The sequence below is a fragment of the Oncorhynchus keta genome, chromosome 24 (genome assembly GCF_023373465.1).
Source record: "Oncorhynchus keta strain PuntledgeMale-10-30-2019 chromosome 24, Oket_V2, whole genome shotgun sequence".
NCBI classification, from domain to species: Eukaryota; Metazoa; Chordata; class Actinopteri; order Salmoniformes; family Salmonidae; genus Oncorhynchus; species Oncorhynchus keta.
The window spans coordinates 8,689,202-8,701,357 of record NC_068444.1 but is presented as its reverse complement, the minus strand read 5'-3'; the positions used below and the strand labels follow the sequence as shown (position 1 = coordinate 8,701,357).

Genomic DNA, 12,156 nt, shown 5'->3' with positions numbered 1-12,156 from the left:
TAGGTTGGTTTTCTGTGTTCGGCCTAGTATAAAATCAAATCAAATCAAATCAAATGTATTTATATAGCCCTTTGTACATCAGCTGATATCTCAAAGTGCTGTACAGAAACCCAGCCTAAAACCCCAAACAGCAAGCAATGCAGGTGTAGAAGCACGGTGGCTAGGAAAAACTCATAGAAAGGCCAAAACCTAGGAAGAAACCTAGAGAGGAACCAGGCGTGGGGTGGCCAGTCCTCCTCTTGCTGTGCCGGGTGGAGATTATAACAGAACATGGCCAAGATGTTCAAATGTTCATGAATGACCAGCATGGTCGAATAATAACAAGGCAGAACAGTTGAAACTGGAGCAGCAGCACAGTCAGGTGGACCGGGGACAGCAAGGAGTCATCATGTCAGGTAGTCCTGGGGCACGGTCCTAGGGCTCAGGTCCTCCGAGAAAGAGAAAGAAAGAGAGAATTAGAGAGAGCATATGTGGGGTGGCCAGTCCTCTTCTGGCTGTGCCCGGTGGAGATTATAACAGAACATGGCCAAGATGTTCAAATGTTCATAAATGACCAGCATGGTCGAATAATAGTAAGGCAGAACAGTTGAAACTGGAGCAGCAGCATGGCCAGGTGGACTGGAGACAGCAAGGAGTCATCATTGTCAGGTAGTCCTGGGGCATGGTCCTAGGGCTCAGGTCCTCCGAGAGAGAGAAAGAAAGAAGGAGAGAATTAGAGAACGCACACTTAGATTCACACAGGACACCGAATAGGACAGGAGAAGTACTCCAGATATGGTTCTCAATCAGAGGCAGGTGTCGTTAGTTGTCTCTCATTGAGAACCATACTTTGGTAGCCTGGGTGTCTCTGTTGTTTTTGGGGTGATTGTTTCCGTGTCTGTGTTCGGCCTAGTATGGTTTTCAATCAGAGGCAGGTGTCGTTAGTTGTCTCTCATTGAGAATCATACTTTGGTAGCCTGGGTGTCTCTGATGGAGAATCATACTTTGGTAGCCTGGGTGTCTCTGTTGTTTTTGGGGTGATTGTTTCCGTGTCTGTGTTTGTTCGCCACACGGTACTGTTTTGGTTTTGTTCGCGTTTATTGTTTTGTATTCATTGAGTGTTCAGTTGATGTTTTATTAAACGATATGGACACTTACCACGCTGCGCATTGGTCCTCCGATCCTTCTCGCTAGGAGGAGGAAAACCTTTAGACTATCCTCCTGATGAACTCAGTGCTATCTCTAACTTAGCTATTCTCCTGATGAACTCAGTGCTATCTCTAACTTAGCTATTCTCCTGATGAACTCAGTGCTATTTCTAACTTAGCTATCCTCCTGATGAACTCAGTGCTGTATCTATCTTAGCTATTCTCCTGATGAACTCAGTGCTATCTCTAACTTAGCTATTCTCCTGATGAACTCAGTGCTATCTCTCTAACTTAGCTATCCTCCTGATGAACTCAGTGCTATCTCTATCTTAGCTATTCTCCTGGTGAACTCAGTGCTATCTCTAACTTAGCTATTCTCCTGATGAACTCAGTGCTATTTCTAACTTAGCTATTCTCCTGATGAACTCAGTGCTATCTCTATCTTAGCTATTATCCTGGTGAACTCAGTGCTATCTCTAACTTAGCTATTCTCCTGATGAACTCAGTGCTATTTCTAACTTAGCTATTCTCCTGATGAACTCAGTGCTGTATCTTCATCCTGCTGCACCTCCTAACAGAGCATGCTAGAGACACATACTTAACATTATACAGGAACGATAGAGTTCCAGCAGTACTGTGAATCCCAAATAGCACCCTCTCATTCCCAGCAGTACGGTGAATCCCAAATATCAGCCTCTCGTTCCCAGCAGTACTGTGATTCCCAAATATCAGCCTCACATTCCCAGCAGTACTGTGAATCCCAAATATCAGCCTCTCATTCCCAGCAGTACTGTGAATCCCAAATATCACCCTCTCATTCCCAGCAGTACTGTGAATCCCAAATATCAGCCTCTCATTCCCAGCAGTACTGTGAATCCCAAATATCAGCCTCTCGTTCCCAGCTGTACTGTGATCCCCAAATATCAGCCTCTCATTCCCAGCAGTACTGTGAATCCCAAATATCCGCCTCTCATTCCCAGCAGTACTGTGAATCCCAAATATCCGCCTCTCATTCCCACCAGTACTGTGAATCCCAAATATCAGCCTCTCATTCCCAGCAGTACTGTGAATCCCAAATATCCGCCTCTCATTCCCAGCAGTACTGTGAATCCCAAATATCCACCTCTCATTCCCAGCAGTACTGTGAATCCCAAATATCCGCCTCTCATTCCCAGCAGTACTGTGAATCCCAAATATCCGCCTCTCATTCCCAGCAGTACTGTGAATCCCAAATATCCGCCTCTCATTCCCAGCAGTACTGTGAATCCCAAATATCCGCCTCTCATTCCCAGCAGTACTGTGAATCCCAAATATCCGCCTCTCATTCCCAGCAGTACTGTGAATCCCAAATATCCGCCTCTCATTCCCAGCAGTACTGTGAATCCCAAATATCCGCCTCTCATTCCCAGCAGTACTGTGAATCCCAAACCACTGACATATTACACACTATATAATGAGGGTTCCTCAAGGGGTTCTTTAGGAAGAGTGATGGTTCTATGTGTAACCCTACTGACCCAAACAGCCCTTTGAGTCCTTCAGTGGTTCGTCGCTGTTCAAAAAAAGGGTTCCTTCCTCTTTTAGTGATTATTCAAATGTAGGGGGCGGCGGCTCATTAGAATATTTTGGGGGCGTGGTTTGTGCACAGGTCTTCTTGTGCAACTGTGAGGGAGAGTGTCATTCCAGTTGATCTAATGTGTTGTGCCATGATATTATATGACACCTACTCTATTACCATAACAAGGGATGGTGGCCTGTGAAAGTCTCACATATGGCATTGTGTGAAATGAGAACAGTTGACTGAGCTCAATTAGTTCTCTCTTCTCTCCTCAGTGTCATGACCTCCGGCGAAAGTCGGTCCCTCTCCTAGTTTGGGCGGCGTTTCGACGTCACTGGCCTTCGAGCCATCGCCGATCCACCTTTCATTTCCCATTGGGTTTTTGCCTCATATTCCCTCACAACTGGTTTCAATTCCACCAATTACATGTTGTGTATTTAACCCTCTGTTCCCCCCCATGTCCTTGTCCAGAAATGTTTCTTGTGGTGCTTGTGTACGTTATGCTGGTGGATACCGGGTTGTGTTTGACCTATTCATTGATCGTTCTGTTGTTCGGTGGTTTTTATGTTTATTAAACGACACCGTTGTAAATCAGTTTGCTCTCTCCTGCGCCTGACTTCTCTGCCACCAGTACGCACCACTACACACCAGTACGCACCAGTACACACCAGTACGCACCACTACACACCAGTACGCACCAGTACGCACCACTACACACCAGTACGCACCAGTACACACCAGTACGCACCACTACACACCAGTACGCACCACTACACACCAGTACGCACCACTACACACCAGTACGCACCAGTACGCACCACTACACACCAGTACGCACCACTACACACCAGTACGAACCAGTACGCACCACTACACACCAGTACGCACCAGTACACACCAGTACGAACCAGTACGCACCAGTACACACCAGTACGCACCACTACACACCAGTACGAACCAGTACGCACCAGTACGCACCAGTACGCACCAGTACGCACCACTACACACCAGTACGCACCACTACACACCAGTACGAACCAGTACGCACCAGTACGCACCAGTACGCACCAGTACGCACCACTACACACCAGTACGAACCAGTACGCACCAGTACACACCAGTACGCACCAGTACACACCAGTACGCACCAGTACACACCAGAACGAACCAGTACGCACCAGTACGCATCACTACACACCAGTACGCACCAGTACGCACCAGTACGCACCAGTACGCACCACTACACACCAGTACGCACCACTACACACCAGTACGAACCAGTATGCACCAGTACACACCAGTACGCACCAGTACGCACCACTACACACCAGTACGCACCAGTACACACCAGTACGAACCAGTATGCACCAGTACACACCAGTACGCACCAGTACACACCAGTACGCACCAGTACACACCAGAATGAACCAGTACGCACCAGTACGCATCACTACACACCAGTACGAACCAGTACGCACCAGTACGCACCAGTACACACCAGTACGCACCACTACACACCAGTATGCACCACTACACACCAGTACGAACCAGTACGCACCAGTACGCACCAGTACGCACCAGTACACACCAGTACGAACCAGTACGCACCAGTACGCACCACTACACACCAGTACGCACCACTACACACCAGTACGCACCACTACACACCAGTATGCACCACTACACACCAGTACGCACCACTACACACCAGTACGCACCACTACACACCAGTACGCACCACTACACACCAGTACGCACCAGTACACACCAGTACGAACCAGTACGCACCAGTACGCACCACTACACACCAGTACGAACCAGTACGCACCAGTACGCACCAGTACACACCAGTACGCACCACTACACACCAGTATGCACCACTACACACCAGTACGAACCAGTACGCACCAGTACGCACCAGTACGCACCAGTACGCACCAGTACACACCCGTACGCACCAGTACGCACCAGTACACACCAGTACGCACCAGTACGCACCAGTACACACCAGTACGCACCAGTACGCACCAGTACACACCAGTACGAACCAGTACGCACCAGTACGCACCAGTACACACCAGTACACACCAGTACACACAGGTACGCACCAGTACGCACCAGTACACGCCAGTACACACCAGTACGCACCAGTACACACCAGTACACACCAGTACGCACCAGTACACACCAGTACACACCAGTACGCACCAGTACGCACCACTACACACCAGTACGCACCAGTACACACCAGTACGCACCACTACACACCAGTACGCACCACTACACACCAGTACGCACCACTACACACCAGTACGCACCAGTACGCACCACTACACACCAGTACGCACCACTACACACCAGTACGAACCAGTACGCACCACTACACACCAGTACGCACCAGTACACACCAGTACGAACCAGTACGCACCAGTACACACCAGTACGCACCACTACACACCAGTACGAACCAGTACGCACCAGTACGCACCAGTACGCACCAGTACGCACCACTACACACCAGTACGCACCACTACACACCAGTACGAACCAGTACGCACCAGTACGCACCAGTACGCACCAGTACGCACCACTACACACCAGTACGAACCAGTACGCACCAGTACACACCAGTACGCACCAGTACACACCAGTACGCACCAGTACACACCAGAACGAACCAGTACGCACCAGTACGCACCACTACACACCAGTACGCACCAGTACGCACCAGTACGCACCAGTACGCACCACTACACACCAGTACGCACCAGTACACACCAGTACGAACCAGTATGCACCAGTACACACCAGTACGCACCAGTACGCACCACTACACACCAGTACGCACCAGTACACACCAGTACGAACCAGTATGCACCAGTACACACCAGTACGCACCAGTACACACCAGTACGCACCAGTACACACCAGAATGAACCAGTACGCACCAGTACGCATCACTACACACCAGTACGAACCAGTACGCACCAGTACGCACCAGTACACACCAGTACGCACCACTACACACCAGTATGCACCACTACACACCAGTACGAACCAGTACGCACCAGTACGCACCAGTACGCACCAGTACGCACCAGTACACACCAGTACGAACCAGTACGCACCAGTACGCACCACTACACACCAGTACGCACCACTACACACCAGTACGCACCACTACACACCAGTACGCACCACTACACACCAGTACGCACCACTACACACCAGTACGCACCACTACACACCAGTACGCACCAGTACACACCAGTACGAACCAGTACGCACCAGTACGCACCACTACACACCAGTACGAACCAGTACGCACCAGTACGCACCAGTACACACCAGTACGCACCACTACACACCAGTATGCACCACTACACACCAGTACGAACCAGTACGCACCAGTACGCACCAGTACGCACCCGTACGCACCAGTACGCACCAGTACACACCAGTACGCACCAGTACGCACCAGTACACACCAGTACGCACCAGTACGCACCAGTACACACCAGTACGAACCAGTACGCACCAGTACGCACCAGTACACACCAGTACACACCAGTACACACAGGTACGCACCAGTACGCACCAGTACACGCCAGTACACACCAGTACGCACCAGTACACACCAGTACACACCAGTACGCACCAGTACACACCAGTACACACCAGTACGCACCCGTTACACTCAGGGACCCCCCCAGTTGTTCCAGAGGTAGAACACCTTATTCAACAAGTTAATTAACAATAAGAAAGTCTATGGAAATGTAACAATATAAAATTGCTATTAAATAACAATAATGGTGCTTTATAGAACCTTTTTTGTGATGTTTATAGAACCACAGGAGAGGGTTCTTTGTAGAACCACAGCAGAGGGTTCTTTATAGAACCACAGCAGAGGGTTCTTTGTAGAACCACAGCAGAGGGTTCTTACTAGAACCACAGGAGTGGGTTCTTATTAGAACCACAGCAGAGGGTTCTTTATAGAACCACAGGATAGTGTTCTTTATAGAACCACAGCAGGGGTTCTTTATAGAACCACAGCAGGGGTTCTTTATAGAACCACAGCAGAGGGTTCTTATTAGAACCAATGGATAGTGTTCTTTATAGAACCACAGCAGGGGGTTCTTTATTGAACCACAGCAGAGGGTTCTTTGTAGAACCACAGCAGAGGGTTCTTACTAGAACCACAGGAGTGGGTTCTTATTAGAACCACAGGAGAGGGTTCTTATTAGAACCACAGCAGAGGGTTCTATATAGAACCACAGGATAGTGCTCTTTATAGAACCACAGCAGGGGGTTCTTTATAGAACCACAGCAGAGGGTTCTTATTAGAACCACAGCAGATGGTTCATATTAGAACCACAGGAGAGGGTTCGTATTAGAACCACAGCAGAGGGTTCTTTATAGAACCACAGGATAGTGCTCTTTATAGAACCACAGCAGGGGGTTCTTTATGGAACCACAGCAGAGGGTTCTCATTAGAAACACAGCAGAGGGTTCTTATTAGAACCACAGCAGATGATTCTTATTAGAACAACAGGAGAGGGTTCTTATTAGAACCACAGCAGAGAGTTCTTAATAGAGCATTCAATAAAAAGGTTCCATATACAGCCTAATAGAGTTCTGCTATGGTTACAAGCCACATAACCCTTATTTGGCACCATATAGTGTGTGCACATACAGTAACCCTGACCCCCTCATCTAGACCAGACTACTCCTGACCCCTCATCTAGACCAGACTAATCCTAACCCCTCATCTAGACCAGACTAACCCTGAGCCCCTCATCTAGACCAGACTAACCCTGACTCCCTCATCTAGACCAGACTAACCCTAACCCCTCATTTAGACCAGACTAACACGGACCCCCTCATCTAGACCAGACTAACCCTGACCCGCTCATCTAGACCAGACTAACACAGACCCCTCATCTAGACCAGACTAACCCTGAGCTCCTCATCTAGACCAGACTAACACAGACCCCCTCATCTAGACCAGACTAACCCTGACCCCCTCATCTAGACCAGACTAACCCTGACCCCTCATCTAGACCAGACTAACCCTGACCCCCTCATCTAGACCAGACTAACCCTGACTCCCTCATCTAGACCAGACTAACCCTGACCCCTCATCGAGACCAGACTAACCCTGACCCCCTCATCTTGACCAGACTAACCCTGACCCCTCATCTAGACCAGACTAACCATGACCCCTCATCTAGACCAGACTAACCCTGACCCCCTCATCTAGACCAGACTAACCCTGACCCCCTCATCTAGACCAGACTAACCCTGACCCCCTCATCTAGACCAGACTAACACTGACCCCCTCATCTAGACCAGACTAACCCTGACCCCCTCATCTAGACCAGACTAACCCTGACCCCCTCATCTAGACCAGACTAACCCTGACCCCCTCATCTAGACCAGACTAACCCTGACCCCCTCATCTAGACCAGACTAACCCTGACCCCTCATCTAGACCAGACCAAACGCCCCATCAATTAGTATTGTCTACCGAAGCATTATAAATCCCTCATCAGTTAGTATTGTCTACCGAGGCATTATAAATCCCTCATCAGTTAGTATTGTCTACCGACTACCGAGGCATTATAAATCCCTCATCAGTTAGTATTGTCTACCGACTACCGAGGCATTATAAATCCCTCATCAGTTAGTATTGTCTACCGAGGCATTATACATCCTCATCAGTTAGTATTGTCTACCGAGGCATTATAAATCCCTCATCAGTTAGTATTGTCTACCGAGGCATTATAAATCCCTCATCAGTTAGTATTGTCTACCGAGGCATTATAAATCCCTCATCAGTTAGTATTGTCTACCGAAGCATTATAAATCCCTCATCAGTTAGTATTGACTGCCGAAGCATTATAAATCCCTCATCAGTTAGTATTGTCTACCGAAGCATTATAAATCCCTCATCAGTTAATATTGTCTACCGAAGCATTATAAGTCCCTCATCAGTTAGTATTGTCTACCGAAGCATTATAAATCCCTCATCAGTTAGTATTGTCTACCGAAGCATTATAAATCCCTCATCAGTTAGTATTGTCTACCGAGGCATTATAAATCCTCATCAGTTAGTATTGTCTACCGAAGCATTATAAATCCCTCATCAGTTAGTATTGTCTACCGAAGCATTATAAATCCCTCATCAGTTAGTATTGTCTACCGAGGCATTATAAATCCCTCATCAGTTAGTATTGTCTACCGAAGCATTATAAATCCCTCATCAGTTAGTATTGTCTACCGAAGCATTATAAATCCTCATCAGTTAGTATTGTCTACCGAAGCATTATAAATCCCTCATCAGTTAGTATTGTCTACCGAAGCATTATAAATCCCTTATCAGTTAGTATTGTCTACCGAGGCATTATAAATCCCTCATCAGTTAGTATTGTCTACCAAAGCATTATAAGTCCCTCATCAGTTAGTATTGTCTACCGAAGCATTATAAATCCTCATCAGTTAGTATTGTCTACCGAGGCATTATAAATCCCTCATCAGTTAGTATTGTCTACCGAGGCATTATAAATCCCTCATCAGTTAGTATTGTCTACCGAGGCATTATAAATCCCTCATCAGTTAGTAGTGTCTACCGAAGCATTATAAATCCCTCATCAATTAGTATTGTCTACCGAGGCATTATAAATCCCTCATCAGTTAGTAGTGTCTACCGAGGCATTATAAATCCCTCATCAGTTAGTATTGTCTACCGAAGCATTATAAATCCCTCATCAGTTAGTATTGTCTACCGAAGCATTATAAATCCCTCATCAGTTATTGTCTACCGAGGCATTATACATCCCTCATCAGTTATTGTCTACCGAGGCATTATAACCCCTCATGAGTTTTCGTTGTCTACGAAGGCTCCCAGTGACGGAGTGTTGTACCGGTTTGGCCGGCGTAGGCCGTCATTGTAAAATAAGAATTTGTTCTTAACGGACTTGCCTGGTTAAATAACCCCTCATCCAGCTCTGTGTTTGTTGTGTCTGTGTTCAACTCGTCTCCACCGTGGTGTGAGTGTGTGTAAAGACCGAGACAGATGGCAGAGGATAGGATGTGCCCCTGGAATAGCGTGACCTCACTTCCTATGCTATGGCAGCTGGACCACGGGGTCGGAGGTCAAAAGACAGCTTACACTCAGGGACCCCCAGTTGTTCCAGAGGTAGAACACCTTATTCAACAAGTTAATTAACAATAAGAAAGTCTATGGAAATGTAACAATATAAAATTGCTATTAAATAACAATAATGGTGCTTTATAGAACCTTTTTTGTGATGTTTATAGAACCACAGGAGAGGGTTCTTTGTAGAACCACAGCAGAGGGTTCTTTATAGAACCACAGCAGAGGGTTCTTTGTAGAACCACAGCAGAGGGTTCTTACTAGAACCACAGGAGTGGGTTCTTATTAGAACCACAGCAGAGGGTTCTTTATAGAACCACAGGATAGTGTTCTTTATAGAACCACAGCAGGGGGTTCTTTATAGAACCACAGCAGGGGGTTCTTTATAGAACCACAGCAGAGGGTTCTTATTAGAACCAAAGGATAGTGTTCTTTATAGAACCACAGCAGGGGGTTCTTTATTGAACCACAGCAGAGGGTTCTTTGTAGAACCACAGCAGAGGGTTCTTACTAGAACCACAGGAGTGGGTTCTTATTAGAACCACAGGAGAGGGTTCTTATTAGAACCACAGCAGAGGGTTCTATATAGAACCACAGGATAGTGCTCTTTATAGAACCACAGCAGGGGGTTCTTTATAGAACCACAGCAGAGGGTTCTTATTAGAACCACAGCAGATGGTTCATATTAGAACCACAGGAGAGGGTTCGTATTAGAACCACAGCAGAGGGTTCTTTATAGAACCACAGGATAGTGCTCTTTATAGAACCACAGCAGGGGTTCTTTATGGAACCACAGCAGAGGGTTCTCATTAGAAACACAGCAGAGGGTTCTTATTAGAACCACAGCAGATGATTCTTATTAGAACAACAGGAGAGGGTTCTTATTAGAACCACAGCAGAGAGTTCTTAATAGAGCATTCAATAAAAAGGTTCCATATACAGCCTAATAGAGTTCTGCTATGGTTACAAGCCACATAACCCTTATTTGGCACCATATAGTGTGTGCACATACAGTAACCCTGACCCCCTCATCTAGACCAGACTACTCCTGACCCCCTCATCTAGACCAGACTAATCCTAACCCCCTCATCTAGACCAGACTAACCCTGAGCCCCTCATCTAGACCAGACTAACCCTGACTCCCTCATCTAGACCAGACTAACCCTAACCCCCTCATTTAGACCAGACTAACACGGACCCCCTCATCTAGACCAGACTAACCCTGACCCGCTCATCTAGACCAGACTAACACAGACCCCCTCATCTAGACCAGACTAACCCTGAGCTCCTCATCTAGACCAGACTAACACAGACCCCCTCATCTAGACCAGACTAATCCTGACCCCCTCATCTAGACCAGACTAACCCTGACCCCCTCATCTAGACCAGACTAACCCTGACCCCCTCATCTAGACCAGACTAACCCTGACTCCCTCATCTAGACCAGACTAACCCTGACCCCTCATCTAGACCAGACTAACCCTGACCCCCTCATCTTGACCAGACTAACCCTGACCCCTCATCTAGACCAGACTAACCATGACCCCTCATCTAGACCAGACTAACCCTGACCCCTCATCTAGACCAGACTAACCCTGACCCCCTCATCTAGACCAGACTAACCCTGACCCCCTCATCTAGACCAGACTAACACGGACCCCCTCATCTAGACCAGACTAACCCTGACCCCCTCATATAGACCAGACTAACCCTGACCCCCTCATCTAGACCAGACTAACCCTGACCCCCTCATCTAGACCAGACTAACCCTGACCCCCTCATCTAGACCAGACTAACCCTGACCCCCTCATCTAGACCAGACCAAACGCCCCATCAATTAGTATTGTCTACCGAAGCATTATAAATCCCTCATCAGTTAGTATTGTCTACCGAGGCATTATAAATCCCTCATCAGTTAGTATTGTCTACCGACTACCGAGGCATTATAAATCCCTCATCAGTTAGTATTGTCTACCGACTACCGAGGCATTATAAATCCCTCATCAGTTAGTATTGTCTACCGAGGCATTATACATCCCTCATCAGTTAGTATTGTCTACCGAGGCATTATAAATCCCTCATCAGTTAGTATTGTCTACCGAGGCATTATAAATCCCTCATCAGTTAGTATTGTCTACCGAGGCATTATAAATCCCTCATCAGTTAGTATTGTCTACCGAAGCATTATAAATCCCTCATCAGTTAGTATTGTCTACCGAAGCATTATAAATCCCTCATCAGTTAGTATTGTCTACCGAAGCATTATAAATCCCTCATCAGTTAATATTGTCTACCGAAGCATTATAAGTCCCTCATCA

General features: G+C 47.3%; 1 protein-coding gene across 1 annotated transcript; it reads left to right on the top strand.

Moving 5' to 3' along the window:
* Positions 1-2,961: 2,961 nt before the first annotated feature.
* LOC127911330 (adhesive plaque matrix protein-like) lies at positions 2,962-9,884 on the top strand. The gene is made up of 3 exons (XM_052477547.1): positions 2,962-2,977; positions 3,314-6,362; positions 9,818-9,884. The coding sequence occupies exons 1-3, from the start codon at positions 2,962-2,964 to the stop codon at positions 9,882-9,884; spliced, it is 3,132 nt and encodes a 1,043-aa protein (XP_052333507.1).
* The last annotated feature ends 2,272 nt before the right edge of the window (positions 9,885-12,156 follow it).

Excerpts from the sequence above, each read along its gene's own strand:
- LOC127911330 (XM_052477547.1), top strand. Across the intron at positions 6,363-9,817 it reads GTACACACCAGTACACACCA|CTGGACCACGGGGTCGGAGG; the intron begins GTACGCACCCGT and ends ATGCTATGGCAG.